The sequence below is a fragment of the Chrysoperla carnea genome, chromosome 4 (genome assembly GCF_905475395.1).
Source record: "Chrysoperla carnea chromosome 4, inChrCarn1.1, whole genome shotgun sequence".
NCBI classification, from domain to species: domain Eukaryota; kingdom Metazoa; phylum Arthropoda; class Insecta; order Neuroptera; family Chrysopidae; genus Chrysoperla; species Chrysoperla carnea.
In genome coordinates, this window is record NC_058340.1 from 29,099,531 (window position 1) to 29,122,954 (window position 23,424).

The 23,424-nt window shown below is 29.4% G+C and overlaps 1 protein-coding gene across 1 annotated transcript in view; it reads right to left on the minus strand.

The window, feature by feature from the left end:
- The window catches only part of LOC123298273 (protein amalgam-like), a 628,640-nt gene that overhangs the window by 65,551 nt on the left and 539,665 nt on the right, over window positions 1–23,424 (minus strand). Inside the window, exon 2 of the mRNA XM_044880235.1 lies at window positions 1,119–1,256. Within this exon, the coding sequence (XP_044736170.1) occupies window positions 1,119–1,256 (138 nt within the window). The remainder of the gene's footprint in view (window positions 1–1,118; window positions 1,257–23,424) is intronic.

Sequence of the window (23,424 nt, forward strand, 5' to 3'; positions counted from 1 at the left end):
GTGAAAAAGCTGGACAAAATTTTGCGTAAAAACATACGATACCGTCTTTAATCTTTTTAATACTCTCTGTTCGGACAAAATATAGAAAACGTGTATTTAGATTTATATAAATAAAGACAGGAGATGAACTAAAAACCAGAAGAAGTCTTGTATTTACCTCGATATTAAATATAATGCAATTTCACAATATTCTAATATTTCTTAAATAACTAAAATTCATTATATCACGTTAGAAAATTAAACATCGCATCACAAAACTTACTAGTTACATAAAAGAGATGGAAAATGATGAGAGATTGGTGATGAGATGAATGGAAGATAATAATGAAAGTGCATATAATAATATTTCCGTTATGAAGGAAATTCATGAAGGATAATCATAAAATATGTAAATATTCAAGATCATTAAAAGTTAATATAAAAGTTTTTAATATATTAAGGTCGAACCAAACTAGCTTCAACCGAAGTGATAGAGACGATAAAATTCTAAGAAAAAGTACCTTTGTCGCTCTTTTGATCTGATGTGTTACAACAACGAGATACTATTGAGAATATCACGATTAATTTTTATGTGAAAAACCTCGCACAAATTAGATGTAATCTGCATTTCGGTCAAACTTTTTCAAATTTTGGGAAATGATAGTTTAAGTTATTCTAAATAAAAGTTCCCCATATCACAAGTCATGAAAATGGCAAAATTTCAAGTTATCGCTAAATTTAAGTTGGAAAATGTATTCATTTGTATAAAAAAATTATTGTAATTTAATTTTCATTAATTGTCATTTACATTAAAAAACATACGTATGCATGTAGCCATGCATATCTGTATATGTATTTGCCTATACACACATATGCATATATTATACAAAAGAGTACATTTTCTAACTTTAATTTAGTTATAACATGAAATCCTGTCATTTTTATGACTTGTGGCCATAGGAATATCTTAAACTATCATTTCCCAAAATTTGAAAAAGTTTGATCGAAATGTAGATTACATCTAATTTGTGCGAGGTGTATAACAAAGTGGAAAAAAATAAAGTTTACTCTAGTATCATTCAGCCCTTCTAATGCGGTCATTTTGTAACACTTTGTGTATAGTTTAAATGTATATTTACCTGGTTCACTAACTCGGCATGGTAACACTACTGTTGCACCCGTAGGAATTCGATATGTTTGTCCAGGTGTAATAAAATTTGGTAATCGATCAGGATGTTCCATTTCTAATTCATTCAAGCCCGTTGAGCCTTCAGCACCTAGAAAAAAAACAAATAATGATAATTATTTCTCACCTTTATAATGATTGAAATTTGGCTTTATGATAGTAGCATTGCAACTGAAAGCGAATGCAGACTTGAATAACCTTTTTCGCATTCTTTCTTGAATATGTTAAGGTTTATATTCGAAAAAAAGGGGATTCAGATGGAAAAGGGAGCATATGGTTTTAGATCGACGTTTTTAATGTTTTATAAGACTTTGAAATAACATTAGCCTTAACATTTTGAAAAATCATTTTTTTTTACTTAAAAAAACTAAAATTTTCTTATGGCTACACTTACACCAATTAAAATGCGCTAATTGATAATCATAAAAATGTAAATATGGCTTCAATGGTTTGGTAACAATTGTATTTTTGCCTATACAACTTTCATGACGGAGCGTACTATTGCTGAAATTTGATAATGCAGCAGCTTTTATTAACAAATTAAGGATTTGTTAGTTTATTTGATAATAGAAAATTATTTACACGGGTTCTTTTAACAAGAATAAATAAAAGTTTTATTATGGCTACTAAGTGTGGTTTTTGAAAAGTAGGTTTTCTAACAATTGATTTGCTGAATTTTGTGATTGGATTGGTGAATCTATTTAATTTGTTCTGTTACATTGATATCAAAACGAACAAAAAATATTAAGAAAAAAAAACATAAATTAATATCCACCCTTCAAATTAGCCCCAGCATCGTTGCGGTACCATTTTGTTGTATTCAGTTGAAAAATATACCAATAATATTAAAGAAAAATCTTATCATTGATAAATATTTCAATAAATGACATTTCTATTGAAATATCTTTATAAAATCATAATAATGTATATAATCAATGCCCCTTACGAAAAAACAAATCGTATGTGAGCGGTACACGACCTCTATATACAAAATCTTTGGTAAGTAGCAGCGGATCTATTGTATATCCCACCAAAAACATAAATGTGTAAAAAGGCGTAGATGAATTCCAATAAACTCAATTACGTCAGCCCAAAAAAGTTGTGAAATCCCGTAGAGAAAAAAATTCTTCGAAAAAAAATTATAAAAATGGCATAAATTTATTGCGTAACTTTTCCGTAAAGAAACATTAAAGTATTACATTTGCAACTTTTCGGTGACTTCATACCTACACGCACCTGTATAGGAGAACAAAAGATAATCGTTAACCCCCTACTATCTCCCTCCTCCCCTCTAATGTTATGACGTAATAATTTTTTCACAACTTTTATGAAACATCAAAATTTAAATTTAAACAATCAAAGTATTCTTTAGATTAAAGTCAAGCACCTACTTAACAAAGGCCTAATTTTTTTTACTAAAGTAAGAAAATTATTAGTTTAAATTTCTTGTCAAGTTTCTCCTTAGTACGTATTTATTTAATATTTTACTTCGCAAGTTTTTTATTTTTAGATTCGTTTTTATATTCCGAAAACTTGCGAAGTAAAATATTAAATAAATACGTACTAAGGAGAAACTTGACAAGAAATTTAAACTAATAATTTTCTTACTTTAGTAAAAAAAATTAGGCCTTTGTTAAGTAGGTGCTTGACTTTAATCTAAAGAATACTTTGATTGTTTAAATTTAAATTTTGATGTTTCATAAAAGTTGTGAAAAAATTATTACGTCATAACATTAGAGGGGAGGAGGGAGATAGTAGGGGGTTAACGATTATCTTTTGTTCTCCTATACAGGTGCGTGTAGGTATGAAGTCACCGAAAAGTTGCAAATGTAATACTTTAATGTTTCTTTACGGAAAAGTTACGCAATAAATTTATGCCATTTTTATAATTTTTTTTCGAAGAATTTTTTTCTCTACGGGATTTCACAACTTTTTTGGGCTGACGTAATTGAGTTTATTGGAATTCATCTACGCCTTTTTACACATTTATGTTTTTGGTGGGATATCACTTCTTTTTGCCAGGCAATAGTATTTAAGTTGAAAGTGTTTGTAACAATTTTAACTCACCATTATTCATACATTGAATTACTGTTGAATACTGAGCCTCGTACGTCAAGAAATATGCCGAACAAGATGTCATCAAAATTGTGTTATTTATAAATATTATAAGGAAAATTTCATTTTCATATAACTGATATTGATTATTATATAATACATTCTATATAATTTACGCCTAATTTGCGTCCTCATGGGTAAACAGTCATGTTTTCGAAAAAATGTTTTATGCAAAAGTTGGTTATTTCTTTATAAGGAATATTTTTTACATTAAAATTTTTGTTATGTCTCTAACGGTTTACAAGATGGGTTCCACAGACCTAGGAATCAATTGACGTATAATGATAATTTACGAACTTGACCTCACTTTTTACGTCCTGAGTACGCATTAAAAATTTCATCTTAATATCCCTTTTCGTTTTTGAGTTATCGTGTTGGCAGACAGATGTGCAAACGGACAGACAAATATTATGTAACTGCAAATATTTAGGCCTTATTTATGGGTAATACGCACAGCTTGATTTCATATGATAGTTCTGCACATGAATTGATCCTGAATATTACAACGGCTCATACAGGGGCCTTATATTTTGTAAGTGCGCATATTTGGGTCTTATATATTGGTATTGCGCACACTTTGATCCCATATAATTGTTCTGCTCATGGGATAATCTGGAATATAACAACTGCGCACACATTGACCTTAAATTTTGTAAGTGTGCATATTTGGGTCTTATATATTGGAAGTACATACAGATTAATCACAAATTATAGTTCGGCCCATGCATTTATCCTAAATCTTACAACTACGCATACGCTGAATTTATATTTTGTTACTGCGCGTATGTAGGCCTAATATATTGCTAGTGCACGCATGTGGATTACATGAAATGTTACTGCGCATGGGTTGATTCTAAATATTACAACTGCGCAAACAGGGACCATATATTTTGTAAATGGGCATATTTGGTCCTTAAATATTGAAAATGCGCATAAATTAATCTCAAATTATAGTTCTGCGCATGCATTTTACCTGAATCTTAGAACTGCGCATTAGCTTAGTTAATATTTTGCTACTGCGCATATGTAGGCCTTATATATTGCTAGTGCGCACATGTGGATTAGATGTAATAGTACTGCGCATGGGTTGATCCTGAATATTACAACTGCGTATACAGGGACTTTATATTTTGTTAGTGCGCATATTTGGGTATTATATCCGGGAAGTACGCACAGATTAATCAATAATTATAGTTGTGCGCATGCATTTATCCTGAATCTTGCAACTGCGCATACGCTAAATTTATATTTTGTTACTGCGCACATGTAGGCCTCAAATATGGCTAGTACACGCATGTGGATTACATGAAATAGTAATGCGCATGGGTTGATTCTAAATATTACAACTGCGCAAACGGGAACCCTATATTTTGTAAATGGGCATATTTGGTCCTTAAATATTGAAAATGCGCATAAATTAATCACAAATGATAGTTCTGCGCATGCATTTTACCTGAATCTTAGAACTGGCATTAGCTTAGTTAATATTTTGCTACTGCGCATATGTAGGCCTTATATATTGCTAGTGCGCACATGTGGATTAGATGTAATAGTACTGCGCATGGGATGATCCTGAATATTACAACTGCGCATACAGGGACTTTATATTTTGTTAGTGCGCATATTTGGGTATTATATCCGGGAAGTGCCCACAGATTAATCAATAATTATAGTTGTGCGAATGCATTTATCCTGAATCTTGCAACTGCGCATACGCTAAATTTATATTTTGTTACTGCGCACATGTAGGCCTTAAAAATTGCTAGTGCGCACACGAGGATTACATGTAATAGTACTGCGCATGGGTTGACCCTCAATTCAAGCAAGTCTCTGTCGAATGTCCAAAATCGCATCTTTCTATAATTTAGAAGTCCCTTAGAATCGGTATAGCTGAATCATTTATAGATAAATCAATTATAGTGGAAGTGATGGAAAAATAATAACGCCACTAACCTTACCATGTTTTGTTATCAAATCTAAACGTGTATACAAAATTTCAACTCAGTCGGTTGAAGATATCTGCTTTAAAATTGAGTAATAAGATTCCCCCCCCCCCATTTAACAAAATATGGCGGAAGCAACGAGAAAATTCGATCAAGTCAACCATAAAAATTCAAAGTCAGCGTGCTTACAAAATTTCAACGTAATCGATTGAGGGTGTCGGCTTCAAAATTGGGTTGCAAGATTATTTATTGTTGAACATAACAATACCATTGTTTTTAAGAAAATAAAATTCGTTGTCATTGCAACAATTAGTAGTAAACACTACAAGACAAATAAGCAAAATGGTTTAAAACTTCTTGTGAAATTATATTTATACTTTTTTTAAATTTAAGGACAAAAATAGTTGGATTTTGCATTAACGAAAAAAACAGGAGTGGTTATTTACTTTCTCGAGGGAAAATGATTGTTTTTTCGAAAAAATGTTTCAAACAAAAGTTGTTTATTTTTATGTAAGGAACATTTTTTACATTTAAACTTTTGTTCTATCTCTTACCGTTTTTTCGAAAATTGCAATTTAATTTTTTACTTTATTTGCTTTTCACGGGAAAACAATTACCTTTACAACAAAATTTTTCATACAGAATTGTTTAATTTTATGCAAGGAACATTTTTTGCATTTAAACTTTTGTTCTATCTCTTACAGTTTTTGCTATAAAAGCAAATTAAAATTTTCCTAATTAATGTAACATAATAATTTTAATATGTTTTCTACATGGTACTTTGAATTTCATAGGGTCTTATTATTTTATTTAATTTTTATAATATTTTAAGTTGGAAATATTGAAATACACAATTAATTTTTGATTATTTATTTAATATTTATTCAAATTTAATCAATATTTAATTAAAATTATATAAATAACAAATTTTTAAGCGTATTTAAGTTTTCCCATACAAATTGTATAGGAAAAAAAACTAGCCTTCTGATTGGTTCATATTTTACCATGTATTTTTAAATGGGGAAAAAATGCACCTTCAATTAGCGAAATTTCCCATTTCCCGTTAAAAATTTTGATATTTGGTATTTTTTCTGGGGTATGATTTTTCTCTAATTTATTTTAATGAAAACCGCATCTTTCTACCATTTCTCAGTTTTGCTGTGAATTTATATCAGTCAGCAACAAAATTTCGGGGCGTGGCCGTTTTTTGACGCGTTATTGCTCGGAAACGATGAGAGCCGTGAACGTGACCTTTGATTTACGGCGTCCCAGGGTCAATATCTACTTAAGTTGAAAGTTTCAACATTATAGCTCAAATAGTTTCTGAGATATAAGGGTGTGAAAAAGGGCTATTTGACGTCCTGTATATATAGTCACAACAAAAACATTCACATTTCACATATACATCATCATACATCATCATACATTACCCTTTCAATTTTCCATTTTACTTATCTACGCTAACGCACTGTTGTGCTATATGATAACATGTGAAATAATATTATAGTAACAAATACTAAATATTTTTTGTTTTTACTAAAGAGCGCTGATTCGGCAAATTTCGGCGGTATTTATTTAAGATATGTAGTATTTGTTGATTAATATAGTTTTTTGAAATTTCCAACAAGAAGTAGATCTACGTACTCATATTACTCCCCTTCCATACCCTCGCGGAGTATCCTCGTCGAATATACTCGCCAAAGTTAGAAGAAGTAAGGCACTATCCACTACACTTTACTTCGCCTATGACTCTTATCGAAGTAGCAACAGCTGTTACGGTCATTCTCTGTGCGTCATAACCAAACTTTTGAACAACAATGTTGTATCCTAGCCACAATAGGTACTGAACTACACAAGTAATCACTAGAATGTGGAGATGATAGCCATCCACTCGAGTGGACCAAAAACCGATTTTTTAGCGAAATTTGACAAGATGGCGCGAGGACACGTGGAACCGGTGCAGGAGTCTTTAAAGGTTATACTGGTATGGTATATTACTATTTTGCTACTTACAAGTATTTATATGAAATTATAGTGCAAGTCTATATAAGACCAAAAAATGAAGACAAGCCTTAATGTATGTTTATCCTCGTATCTTGGCACTGTCCTTGTCACACACATAGTACAAACATGAACCCTATGCTACAATAATGAGTGAAACAAAGACATTGACAACCGAAATGTACAAACATACATGGTGACGCTGGAATTATTAAGGTCCATTCGTAAATCTACCTATACATAAAATTTCTACTAAGAAAATGTTTAGATCAGATGATATATGTTGGTACCAGTTCTTTAAAAGTGTTAATCCATACAAATCACTCCACAGATTGAGTACCTCGTATTTTGCATACTCAACAATATTACCTTTCAGAAATCTCCACACACGCAACATGGCAGTCTGTATACGGAGAGAATATTTAATATACGTTATTATACCAAAGTTATATATAGAGGTGTAAAAAGTGAACGAAAAGTATGAAGCTGTGTGTGTAGCATATTGTACAATATTCGATAGTAAATAGAATTTTTTTATTAGTATATTTCTGTATATGATATCCGGATGTTTTTTTTTTTTTTTTATTGACCATGTGTTACAGAGTTATCGTAACTTGACTCACACCACAGAATCTATTTTAAGATTATATTAAAAATCAATTTTACTGTTAGTCAGGTATACAATATGAGCTAAATAGTTGGGGCAAGGTTCTCAATCTATGAGTTAGGGCAATATAAATTTTTGTTTTTCGGTTATGTACATGGTTATTGGGAAATCACTAATGACATCAAGTAGTGAAAACAGACTGAACTATGAAATGACAAAACCATTGGCGAAATACATTGCCTTAAAATTGCTTAGGAAATCTTATGAAAAGTGATTAATATTCTCGGTTAATATGAGATCTTATACAATCACTACTGGCCTAGTCTAAATGTATATATTTTTTTCTAATTTCAAATTTTGTTGGGACTGATTAGTATTCTCAATGTGTATGAGTTTTTAAAAATTTCGTTTGCTTACAGAAATTTATGAATCCGGCGAATAAAACATAATACTTAAGTCAATTATACCAGTCATTAGTTAACACATTATTTTCATTATCCTTTTAATACCTACGTCCCTGCGACAAAGGCTGACGCGACAATCGTATCTTTTGTTCCGACAGCTCCCTTTTTTATTTCATGCGGCTGAGCTACGAATTTCCATAAATTAAATAGTTAGGAACATTCTGTAAGTGGTGTATCTATGTCACTCATAGATTGTACACCTTTATTTAAACAGAAGTAGGGTAGCGTTTGTAACATATTGGTAAATAAAACGATGTTTGACTTTAGTATTTTTTCAATAAATATTTATAAAAAAAATATTCCAAATAATCAAACCAAATGAAATATTTTAGATTTCTAGGAATTATTTATTTATAGAAATGTTCATTTTTTTTTCATAATGATGTATGTTACAAGACTTTTTTTTTTCAAACAAAAAATTGTGTAAAAAAGTGTTCCTTCCTAATCAACTTAAATAGCTGAACAAGCGGTTCCTTTTTTGAAAATTAACGGTATTGAAATCTTCTCTGGTAAAAGTACATAAAAGAAACAGAATCTGAAAAACAATGTCCCATCAAACAAAAATTGCCTCTCATAGAGCAAAATAAAAATGCCCTGCAAACAAAATTGTCTCATTTTTGTTTTATTCTATTTTCGAAGCATATTTTAAAATATTTATGCATTATTATTCAAAAGAAAAATAAATATGAAAAATAACAAAAACTAAATGGGTAGGTATACAAGGTGATCTTTTAAAATGTTACCATCGTTATATATCGAAAATTATAAAAAGCGAAAACACGTATCGACTCATTTGTAAGAGCAATAAAAATACAGTACATATTTTTTTCTACGGTGTCATCCTATCATGATTAAACTTATAACGATAACCAGCTATCAAAATTTGCAAACATAATCTGCTTTTTTTGCGGCACAGGACAAGAATTTTAAAAAAAAATTTAATCTTGTTTGGCCATGATAGGGTCCTCAAATGAAAAATCTAAAAACTATATTTTTTCATTTCTCCTAATAATAAGCCGATACCTACGTCTTTGTTTTTTTTTTTTTCATGCCGTTTTCGAAATATGATAATGAAAAGTTTTTGAAATCACTCTGTATAACAAATATAAATTATTATTAGATGAAAAAAAAGATATGAATTAATTTAGAATCATTTTCGAATAAATTTCAAAGAAAAATAAGAAAACAATAATAGAATCAATGTTTTTACTGCATATACATAATATTATCATCTTGAAAAGATAGAATGGAATACCTTCCGGGCAATTGGAATACAAATATCGTATTTATTGATAATGTTTTATATTCTAAATTACATTCGGAAAATCGTAAAATAAAAGTTTTTGATATAAACAAAAATTCTTTGAAAATTTATAATCAACATACATCATTTTATTATGTACTAGTTGTAACAGAATCAACGTTTTAGTAAAAGCGGTCTTAAATGATATTTTCAAGGTAAGCCAAAAAATGTGTAGATATATAAAAGTCTGAGATAGTCTTGTAGGGTTTTCTCATGAATTACAAGGAAATAAACAAGAACCGGTAAAGGATTGTTTTTTTCTAAAATAAGACAACGATAGAGAATAATTTTTTTGGAGAAATGCAAAGTTCTATTCATAAAGTAGAATTTCCTCCTGAGTTTCACCGGTTTGTGATAGTTTCATGTAGTTTTTATTCCATAACAACATCATTTTATTTTTAAACGTGTCTGAACGTCAGGGTGGAGATCAAGATTCCCATAAGTCCCGCTTCCAGGGCCATAGTTTAAGCACATATCTGCTGTTCGATAGTTATTGTCATTGATGTATAAAACGATCATTGTTTGTAAGGCTTGTAAGGTCCAGATTCAGGCGAATAGACTCCGATCAGAAAAAAGACATTTCGCAACGATGTCCAACAATTTTCGAAAGCTAATATTAAGAGATACACTGAAATGCCTTGAATGCCGGTTTATAATATTCGGATGAATTAGGAATTATTTTAAAATTCCAATATTTAAATATACTAACGAAAGGGAATTGACTTCTTCAGAAATTTGACAATTTTTACATCTGATTTTATGTTTTTTAACTAATATGGACTATGCTTTCTATAACCTCAATTAAATTTATTGATTTTGGAACCATATTAATTTGAAAAGCACAGTGTGGTGCTTTGAAAAATTCGATTAACTATTAAATTAATTTTTATACACAATTCGATCGGGCAATTTTAACTGAAAAAATGGAATAGCAGAACACAGTCTGACCCTTAAATAATTAGAATAGAGACAGTTCTTAATGCGGAATGTTAAATTTTATGCGGACGCTGTTGTTACAGAACGCAGTGGGCTGAAAAAAAAAATCATGTGCGTAGGATACTTTTTCTCGTATGAGATAGAGTCAAGTATTTCTCAAAATTTTATTCTTTATAAAAAAATTAACTTTTACTCGAAACAAAATAAATTCAGGGAAAATTGAATAAAAACAAACTGGTTTGTATACGATTTTCGGTGAATTAAATAAGTAGGTATGTAAACGTAAAAATCTTTCACAACAAATTTTATATCATTCTCTTGCCAATTATATGAACAGCAAGTTGTTTAGCAATCCTGCGTTAGGAAACTCTTTGAGGATTCAAAAGGGCACAGTGTATTCTGTCATTCTAACTTTTCTGTGAAAATTGCTTGATATAAATGTAAAACAAAAAACACAGACCACAATGCCGAAAGCGGTTATTGATAATAAAATATAATTTATTTGTAAAATATTTAAAATAATTGAAAAAATATATATAGGTAAACAAATTTATTGGCTGTGACAACCAAAGTTATTGGAATTCTAATTTTGGGTTTTTATTGTTTTTCATTTCAAATATGTATATACATTCTTTGAACTAATTTGAAAATTGAATCTAATACAGACTTTTAAAAAATTAACTAAGAGCAAACTTTACCGGGAATCACGTAAAAATTAAACTAATACAGTCAAATATAAAACTTACCCGAAACAGTTTCATATATTTTCATTGGTTCGGTTAATTTGAACCAACTGACTGCTCTAATACGATGATAAAAGCATGATTTTCATGCAGTTTCTCTCAGCTACAAATATTAATTTCGGAATGTTGTTAGCATAATTAGGGAATAAATGTCGGAGAATACCTGAACGAAAACCCTTAGAACATCGTTATTCAATATATCACCATTTAAAATAATTAACAACAGCGTTTTCACACTAAAATGAACCGTTATCATTCACAGTTAGAGACAGCTATTAAAGGAATTAAGAAGGATAAACAAAGAAAACAAGTAAAAATATTAATTAACTGTTTAGTATGTTGTATTTTTTTTATATTCTTGTTATTATATTGTGTGCGAATAAAGTTTTCACGCACGCTTTTCTCATTATAATCGAATGGGTCTCTCTTTTTTTATATCTACTTTCAATGTAAATAAAATTTAATTAACTGTGACAATTACATAAAATAAACATTCAATTCGACTAGTATTTTTGTAGCAAGTGATATATTTGGCTTGATAGGTTTGGGTCAGGTGTAAGATAGGACAGTCATTTTTCTAAATGAGGTCAGGTTGGACATTAGAGAAGTTGTCATGGTTGTGTTTAAGAACTTATGCCTTGAAGGAAATTTTCACAGTCAATAACTTCTTCCTTCATGGGTCCAGGAAAATTTTTGAAGGTGTCGAGAGTTGAATACATGCTTTGTTGAATGTCGGACAAGATGTTTTTACATTTTCTCATCATTGTCTTCAATTTTGTTCGATACTTGGATATATTTTCCAATGTATATTGATTCATCAATATTAAGCTTGGTGTGCAGTTAAAAATTGCACACTAAGTAGTCCTGGAGACATGAATATTTTCGTAGATGAAAAAAATTCTTGGTGTGACCAAAACAGCAATCTTCCAAATTTTCAGTTGTTGTGAAATGACCATAAAACACTAAGGCTGGCCCTAGACTTGAGAAGAATTACCGAAAATTTATACCGAACAATTTTCCCATCAACCGAATAAATTTGGGTATGAAAATAGAACGTAATATGATAATATACTACTTCACATTACCGCTTTTGCCCCGAAAAGGTTAAGTATGTTTGTTTTGACTGGAATGAGCTTCAATTTCATCGACTCCGTCATGTTCACTGAATTAATTCCGGTAAAGAATATTTTTTCGGAATAGGGAGACATGATAATTGTCTGGTTTCAGATGTATTTGCGAAGTTTTCTGACCAATAAATAAATTAAAATAAAGTAGTAAATAAAGGCTTAGAATATTTTTTGTCAAACGTTATAAATGTTTCGTTACATGCAATGAAAACAAAGAAAAATTGAATAAGATAAAAAAAAAATTAAAAAATATTTTTCTAAAAATTTCCATGCCTGTTTTGTTTTGTTTTGTTTTTCCTCATATCTACCTATAGTTTTAATCTTTAACAAAATTAAAGAGAGGTATTACAACAACAACAAAAAAAATTAAAATTATACTCATATAAAACAAAAAATATGTTTTTTCGGAGGGAAAAAATATACCTACAGGAAACACACAACCATATAATTGGAATTGAATCAGCAGAAGAAATAAAGAATATAGATAAAGATCACTTTTCCAGAAGTAAAATTATTTTAAACAACAAGTAAAAACAAACAATTGATTGAGTTAATTGCTGAAATACCATGTAACCAAGAGACAGTGTAATTAGGCAATTGTTTCTTTTTACGCCACGTAAGTGAAGAATGAAAGCCACTATTACACACAAAGTGAAAAGTATTTTTATTATTTTCTAACAATTTTTAAGAGTATTTGTCTTCTCACTTCCTCTGTGAACATGTTATATGCTACAAACAAACACTTACATATATACAATTAATGTATACTCGATGTAATATAATACATTAGGTAATATATAATCCTATACTATATAAAACCTAATTTGCGCCCTCAAGTGTAGACACTTCACGGATGTTAACGAAAAATTTTTCAAACGAAAACTATGTTTATTTTTTCTATCTCTGACTGTTTACAAGATTGATCCTACGGACCCAAGACCCAGTTGACCCATGTTGCTCATTTGCGATCTCGACCCCACTCTTTACATCCTTCACGCCCTTTAAAAATTTCAGCTTCATCCAATTTTTATTTTTTAAGTGTTCGTGCCCAAAAACGAACAGACGGATAGCCGGAAATGGATTAATTATGTGATTTTATGCACAGTTATACCAAAATTTTGTTCGTAGTATCGATATTTGCAAACTTGGGACTAAACATAGTATACCTTAATATATTTCGTATATACATGGTATAAAAATATGCAATTCTTACAGTGATTCAGGAAGGTTTTGCTTTTATTTTAATTGAAAAAGATTTTTCGTTTACTCTGTATGTTTCCTTTAGTTTTGACCATTTTTGGAATATGGATTTCTAGCTCATAGTTTTTTTTAAGCCTCATTTGTGTTTTACAATATAACTAATTTCTTTTAGTACCTGTCATTATTTTTTAGTTTACTAGCTGGGCACAGTTTAAAGCAAAAACTTGCTACCTTAAGTTAAAATTGAAAAAAAAAAAAAAAACGAGAATGTTTTATATGAAAAATTCTCTTCGAGCCTGAAGCTGAATATCATAGAGTAGTACTCATCTTTCAGTTTAAATACGTGAGTATTACATAAAGAAAATAACATAATTATTCTACCCATAATGCAACTTAAATAAATAATTATTTTCTAACAATTACAGCTATTTTATTTTTATTTTTTACACATTCATTCTTCACTGTTTACTTTTCATTAGTTTATTATTGAAGATGATACATAACAAATTGTTTTCCTTACAAGGAGTTTTATGTGTAGGAAGTCTCAAGGAGTTTTGTGTTGAGAATACTATGAAAAACAACTACATAAACACAAGTTGTGCTTGTATGTCAGAAACATTTGCATTCTCATGTTGTAGTATAAAACTAAAACAATTTGGTAACATTTTGATATTTGTGTTTGGAGCTTTTTCGAGTAAGACACAACATAACACAAGGAACTATATATAAAAATACACGATGTCCTAAAAAAATACGTATTTGAAGGGTGTGAGTTCCACATTAAGAAAAGAAAAAGACTCAATTGAGATCGAAACGTTGGAAAATAAAAATTTAAAAAATTAAATACACTTTATTTGTATCCTGCATTCCCAAGATAAAAAAAAAACTTTCCTCATTAAGGTTCATGAGGTCATTGTTAATTCTTGTGATAATTCATCTCTAATGTTTCATTGAAAATCTGGACAAAAATACTAAGAACGAAATCGTAAACATAATTTAAAAAAGATGGTTGTAGAGTAAATTTTTGGAAAAATTTATTTTCAAAATATTATCCAGAATGTATAAATTTTATTTGATTCAAAAATAATACTTAAAGAATTAAAAGAGCTAATTTATTTTAGGCAGATTTAAAACTCTACCAGGCTTACATTTCATAAGGTCTTAAAAATAAATACGAGGTACTTTAAGAGAGGATGTTTTGGGTGAGTGAAAATTGGCAAAGCGTCACGACACGTTACTTAACAACACAATTTGGTATTAGAAAGCCATATTTTCGAATAACGTTTGAAAATATAAGTTAAAAATTAATTAATTTTATATTTTTGTAATTATACAAAATCCGAATTAGGGTCGACCTTCACCCATCTGATTACCGAATGAAAGTCCTGTAATGTTTGAAAATATGGTCAAGACTATTTTTAATAAAAATATCAAAGCTTGGAAAGCTTATAAACTTTATGTTTTGACCCATATTTCGTGAACAATCATATAATACCGTATTTGCTATGATCAATGAATTAACAGATGAACGTAATTACTGTTATCAATTTTTACATTTTCGATAATAGTGAACGAAATGAGGCAGACAACTCAGTTGCTGCATATTCCTTGTAGTTTTTTCATTTCTATTCACGAAAATGATTCTAATTCGATGAAAAAAGATGATTTTTGATAATTTTTATGGCGATATCATAAACTTTGAGAAGCATTCTTCTCTATCAGTCATCTTGACACAAACATTTTTGAATGTTCTGTACACACGTATTATTAATAGTGTTGAATTTTCATTTAAATTATGATTTTAACATACACAGATGTGATGCTCTAGCTAGACGCCCCGCTCTTGTTCCTACTTTTGTTGTTCTAGTGTTATGTAATCGTATGATGCTCAACAATATACAGCTGTTACACTTTTTGAATAAACTATGTTGTAAAATATTAGTAACAATATAATAATAATAATAATACTAATAATAACAATAATAATAATAATAATAATTGTTTTGGGAGTAATAATACATAAACGGTTTTCGATCGCTCCTGTCGTCAGCTAACATACTGATTTTTATCGTATAGATTTATGATGATATCTACATAGTTACATGACTCTTCTAATCATCCTTAATATGATTTCGAAAAATATTTCAAACACAACCGAAACTGGGTTATACTGAGTGTTTTAAATGTTAAGCGACAGAGAAAGATTGGTAATAAAGGTAGGTATAGAAAACTAAAAGAAAAAGGAACCATTGATCAAATTTCCAATGGAAATTAATTCTCTTATAATGTCCTGAATTAAGTTTCATACATAAGGAAGCATGCCAATATCTACTAATTAAATTTATTTAATATGAGATAATTAACCAATTGTATTTTGTCTATACAGTCTGGCAGATATCGGAGCAAAACTTATTGGATAACATTTTTTCCTTCAAATCTTAGAAATGTTTATCAAAAGGAAATACATCACTGGATGAGTGGCAAGTAATGTGAGTACAGTAAAAGACATATAGCAGGCAACTCGATTCAATTGATATTGGCGTTGTTGGTGATGGTAACGAAAACCATGGAGATATTACTTACCCATGATTCGACCGAAGAGTTATTAAGGTTTTAACCCTTCAAAAATTATAAACTATTGAACCAGTTACAAAGTTTAAGTCTTTATCCATCTTCATTGTCAATGAGAACTCTGGAAACTCTCCAACAATTTGTGTGTAAAAGGAGAGTCTAATGTTTTCAAGATGTGTTTATCTACGTCTCTGCATCCAGATATACAGCGAAAACTGATTTCGTGTATATGGAAAAAGGAAGGTCTTGCTAATCTACAGCTTGCTGAAATAGTCATTTTCAACACAACGACCTAATGTGCGACCTGATTAACCGTGTGACTCCAGGGAAATTAACGGTCATGTTGATATATATACATACAACATTATTGTCAAAACATTTAGCTGAAATTATACCAGGTAACAAACAACAAGACATAAGTACATACCTGGAAGGAATTGCCATTTCATAATATACTAATAACAATAACAATATCATTAAAGTTGTTGACTTTTGATTCCATATTGAGTTAGGTTACGTAATGTATTTGTTTTACTTAGAATAGGTTACATAATCAGAGCTAGAGAGTTCTTGTTGTTAATCTACACATAAAATAAACATCTAAAGTTTATTCGACGTGCTTAATTATATTTACAGCTGGGAATTACCATTGTTGATAATTTTCCTTACAATATGATAATATCAATATCTTGATGAATACTCAATAGCCAATAAAACAGCCTTCGGCTTGATTAAGTGGAGAATAACCACTAGAAGCGAAACTTTACAAAAAGTTTCTTTCTTTAGAAGTCGAAATTTGTCTTCATAACGAAGGCTGTTGTACATACGGTTAGGTCATGTTAGGTTACGCTTTGGCCATAAAGTTCATTGTAATATTTTTTCGCTGATTGTTTCAAGTCCTCTTCAGAAGTCAAATATATAATCGTTCATATGACATCGATACGCCATTGCCCAGTTCGACAGACCATTCTTCCATAGCTTTACTCTAGCCCTTTAGTTGATTGCAATGGCGGAAATCGCATTTGAAAGCAATTAATGGGCGCTTTAACTATACAAGTAATATGTGTTGACCTGCCTGCCATATATATTTTTTCAAGTTGTTATAAAAGTTATCGTATTTTAATGGAGAATATTTTTGGTTTAATTAGGAAAAATGATTTGATGATCTTTGTAACAGCAGGAGAACGAATGGTCTTTGATGGTAAAGGAATCGGAGAAAACAAAGAAGGTTCCATGCTATTTCTTGTTTTCAACTTTTTACCTAGACGGTTGATAAAAAAGCTCAACCAATGTAAATTTGGAACTTGATTTTTATTGGTTCAGAGGACCAAATTCATAAGTTTTAAAATCAACGGCTTCCACTTTCAAAGGAGTCAGCAAGACGAATTATGCCTCTCAATTCCAAGTAAATCAACGACGATTGTTAAGCACTAGCACTTTTACCCAGTGAGTACGAGAGTTCAGACATGATTTAGATCTGAGCCTTGTTGTTTGAATATCCGTCTTGGCCTTGTTATGGCAGATTTATTGATGCTCGATGTAGTTATGCTAGTTGGAGTTGCTATCACTGAACAGGCCAGGCGACAAAACCATGGGTTTTTGGTATCCGCTTCCATTAATTCTATTCAGGAATGTTGAAAAACAATCACAAATGTGTTTTTCTTTTTCCGTACAATTTTTAGAGCAATACATAAAATAAGCTCGTAATGTAAACGTTATAACATAGAAATAAAGAAATCGGTTGAAATAAAATTGAAATTAGGCCCTGTCATTTTCCATTTTTTTCTCAAAAAAAAAAATAAAATAAAATAAAATAAATAAATAAAGAAATAAGTTATTATATATAAAACGCTTCAATAATCAAATATATTTTTTTATCTAATTAGTTATGTAGAGTAATAATTTTCAGTTAAAAAAAAAATCAGAAAAAAAACACACAGCAGAGATACATAATTTTTATAAAACATTTTATTATTTACATAAATAATTTATGTTTCTAATAAAATTTTCCATAACGAATAAAACATAAAACAATTATTTTATTTAATTTTATATCAAAAATTAATTGAATCATTCAATTTATATAAACAACAAAATATTTCATTTATATTAATGAGATATATATATTTTGTTTAAATAATGTATTTTTAACACAAGGGTCAGGCGTAGTATTTCGTTTGAGAATTGAGAAAATTTTTAATGCGTTCCAAGCTTAAAATTATTGAACATTGATTGAGGGTGGAAAGGAACCTTCGACATATAATCAGGTCTGAGTTATTAGTTTGTGGCATCGCATCGTAGCATCTTAACGAATGAGTTTACTTTGATATTTTTTTCTGTTTGAAAGGTAACTTAATCGAGAGTGTTGAACATTTCAAGAAAAACTGCTCAACCGTTTAGAGGTCATCATCTCTTTTCTACTTGTTATCGAGTACGGATCCCAAAACTCGTACTTGAAACATAGCTAAGAGCACGATATAATCGAGTATCGAAAAAACTATCTTTAAAAAAACAAAAAATCAAAATCGCTCACCCGTGTGGTAGCTGCGCAGACACGTTTAAATTACACTCCTCTTCTTATCCGGGAAATAAAAATCGTATCTTTTGACACTCAATTTAATGAACAGTCTTTTCTGAAATAACTTTGAAATAGTTCACTTGACCCAGGACCTATTAAGTTTAGTTTGCTAGGAAATACAGGTAACATAATGGAATGGCTATAACATTATTATGAAATATGTTATTTTAATAGTTTTAATTAGATATTTCATTACTACTTTATCAACTAGTTGATAAAAAATTTAAATTGCATTCCGATCTGTAAGGAGTCGCAAATCATGGCTCAATTTAAATAAACTTTTTGGGTGTCCGCAAATGTTATGCTTGATATATCAGATATTTAAAACACGATCTTTGTTATTGAAATGAAACTTCTTCAGGCACATCAATCAAAAACAAAATACAAAATGTGAGACAAAAAAAGTACGTCATGTCCTAACATTGGAATTTTATTTGAAACTCCGCCTCATCTGATTCTTCTTCTCTCTGTCTAATTTTAACAATTATTTCATTTCCCATGCACAGGTGGCGATCGCGTTTTGTACACTTTAACAATAGTTCTATTTTCTAGTCACATATGGCAATAATTTGCCAGTTTACATAATCAATTGCAAATATTTATGATTTATATAAACTTTGTTTCAATGTAAAGCTAGTGAAGTTTCACTTCTATTCCGAGTCCTCCATTCATTTTTTTAAATCGTGTATAATCGTTATTTTCATAAATAAAAACTATTCAAACTAAACTAATAAAAATTTGATAATACTACAAACGGTTTGTGTGAATATTAAATATTAAATCCATAAAAAAATATTAAAATTTTTTCTTTTTCGTGTAATAGAATTTAATTAAACCGACAATTTTACAACTTCAAGTCGATGTCCGTTGAAATTTAGAGGGAATTGAAATTTCTCTCCACCAAAAATAAATTATTAGAGAGTAATTTGAATTTGCATTTTTAATTCAATAGCGCATGGATAAGTGAACCCACGTACGCAATCATCTCCCTTTTTTATTTCGAGAATGTTTTTGGCCATAATATTAAACACAGGTAAAACTATCAAAGAACACTTCAAAGAAGTTCAGAATTCGAAGTAGTAATTTGTATTTTAATCAAATAGGAGTTGAAGACTTTAAAAATTGATAGATTTAAATAATTTATATTGTGTATCATGTGTTATAATTGGCGCATATAGCAAATACACGTATATAATAAATATACTAATGTAGATTAAAATTTATAACTACTGTATAGTCCTCTACAAATGCTATAGGTACTGGTATGTGCAATGTTCATTTTAAATTTGCAAATCTATTATTTAATCTACTTTTTGTACTTAAAAGATTATAATTTAAAATTAACAATAATAATGTGAGTGCATATATATACCATGTATTATGAATACCCATTAAACACTTTTATTATTAACGGAAATACAAAAAATTATTTTCATTAATTTTATAATTATTTAAATAATTTTTATAAATTTTTAATATTTTAATGCAATTTTATTAAATTTTATGGTTCTTCACCGTTAAAAATTTACAAAACATTACTGTAATTCAATTATATAAAAGTCCAACCCAATCTGCCTTCTCTGTTATTCCAACTTTAAAACATCACGTTCTACTCTTCTCCAAACGGTAACTTTGCTTTCAAAGAGCAGAAGTTCCTCTAAGTGGGAATGTATAAAGATAGATTGAATGATAAAAAGAACAAATTCTAAGAAGACAGTTTATTGACATTTAAGATGCACTGCATCATTAACAAAATAGGGCTTCCACCAAGCTATCTTTTGTAGAGAGTGCCTCAACTAATATTTTCAGATTGAATTTTTTGTACATAGTAATAGAGAATAAGAATAACATACAAAGTAACCCCATTTGAAGCTGACCAACTCACCTATAAAAATACTAAGGCAATTCTAGACGTGCTAGGAAGATTAGACTAGGAAGAAATTTCAGTTTTTTCATTGCAACCATCTATCTACTTCAAAAGAGAAAATTCACGGACACTCTATTTTTCTATTCTATATGCATGCTAGAAATAGAGTCAAATTATCAGAATACTTCGAAAAATTTCACTTTGTACATCTAAACTACCTAAAAATGAGAAAAACACCCTAAAAATACTCCTTCTCTTCCTTACAAGCTAGAAAGATGCGATTTTTTGTTTTTTATGTAACGATTTTTTATGTAACACGGAGCCAACGCTGAAGGTCGCCATGGGTTTCAAGGGGGGTATCTCCTTGCAAGGGTATTGTTTTCTTCCAGTTTTTCTTTGTCGTACTTTTGTGTATTTTACTATGATTGTTTTGGTATACCCTGAAATAATTTTAAAATATTGTATTGTTAAAGGTTTCTTAAGTTTACAATCCCTAATTACTCTTCATTACGATAAAATAATTAATAATTATGAAATGAATATACACCAAAGCAATCAAAATATTGTTTCATCATAAATTCATTAACTGAACCGTTTTTCTTTACACCAGGAACTTAGGTTTTGATGTAACTCTATCAAAAACTTTATTCCCTGATAAAGATTTAAATTCATTTTCCTTATATATTTTAGTAATAAATTATTTACAATACATAATAATATTCATAAAACACGCAATTATATAATTTTTCCATTACATCAATATTTATTATAACAGAATCAAAATCATTTTTATGTTTGCTTCTACGCGTGTATACCTAATAATAATATTTATAATGACCGGTAATCATTATAATATTGTTCGGAATATTTTTCGGAAATATTTACATATGGGCCATAAGTCATTTGTATTTAATAGAGTTATTAAACTCATAATGTAAATAATTGATTTTGATACCTTAGCGTCATAAACAAATTGAATTTAATGTTGTGTAGGTGTTTTTAGAAGAATTGAAAGATTTATGAATTAGTTTTAGACAAGGCACGTATTTACACAACATAGGAATAAACTATTCGTAGGGAGCACACCTTATGCGTATGGTCGATCGATTGAGTAGATCAGAGCACTCGATGCTTACATAATTTCGTTAAAACATGCTCACGATCAGAATTAAAATATATTTTATATATAATAAATTCCATTTTATATCTGAAAGATTGATTAAAGAAAATAAATATTTAATAAATTTAACATTAACAGTTGTTCATAGATTTGATAGTTCACATAATATTTGTTTTCGTTATTAAACTATAATAATGCCCATATTAAAGCAAAATTTCTATAATTCATTTTGTCTGACATTGTTCGTGATCTGATCAAAGCAAGTTTGGTAACAAGGAAATTAAGATTTTAAATACATTAATGGCTTGAAGTTCACAACTTTCAGAGAGATAGAAAAATGAACTAAAATTTTTTGGTTGTTTAGAACTAGAAAATTCTTTCAAAGAAATCAGACAAAGAGAATAATAGAAGTTCGTAATCAGGGGCATACGGTACAAGTAAAGTTTCGCGCTTAATTTATTGTTCTTAATACATTTTGCGTATAAAATTATATATCACAAATCACAAATTTGCTTTTGCAAAGTTTTTAACTTTCTGACGCACGGAAATTGGTATCAGATAATGGAATTTATGGCAGGCATATGTTATGGCAGGCATGTACAGATTATACTGTGTTTGGCAGGCATATACATAGTTATTTTCGATTTTCGACGAAAACTAAACTTCTTGATTAAAAAAAGGGATATAAATAATAAATTTTCTGGGATAGACGGAGGCTTGTTGGATGTACGTTTTAAAATTATTATCATACTATACAGGATATAACTTTTAATTATATACCTACAGCCAGCCAATTAACCTCCCTCATCCCAAAAATATATTTTCTAAAAAACCAAGCAGTTTAGCCTAAATTTATGAATGAATATGATAAGCAGCATCCAATTCATACAATCTCAAAGTGATAAACAACGTTTTCAAGAGTGTGAAAATATGAAAAAATGCAATTCTTTCTAGGTATATTAAAAAGGTCTACGTGCAGAGGATTTTTTTCGTAGTAATTTGAATATTTATCAAAATTTTAAGACTTTAATTTAGGGGGTACTTCATTTATAAATAAGGTCAACAATTAACTTTTATAATCAATTCATAGTTTTGACAATTTTTTTAAATAATTATTTTTATTCAAAGCACAAATACAAAATGAGAAAAATACACGAAATATTTATATTAATTCAACAAAAAAGCTACCAGTATGATAAAAATTTATTTAAAAATGGTTTTTATGTTTTATTAAAAAATATACTAAAATTATAAAAAGAAAAAGCTCTCTCTTATTATATACAGAATACATAAATGTACAGTGTGGCATTCCGTTTCAAAAATATCTACCCTCATAAATAATTTCTTTTCCTAATATGTACTGCTTGAAATACCTTATTTTAGAGTCTATGAATTTAAAATTACCCCATCCTCCAAGGTTCATCAAATTCCAAGACATAAACTTTTTTTGCGATTTTCTCGATTTTTTCAAAGGGGTACCCTTTAAAAAATTGCATAAAATGGAGAAATTTTTGCTATCTTTGCAATTTCGACAAAACTTAGTATATAAGGTTATTTTGACCCAAAAAGTACAAAAATCTGGTGCATTTGATGACTGGTCGAATAGTTTTTGAGATATGGACGACAATCGATCGAAATATTGCGATATCTCAAAAACTCTGCACCCAATCCTTAAATTAACCTG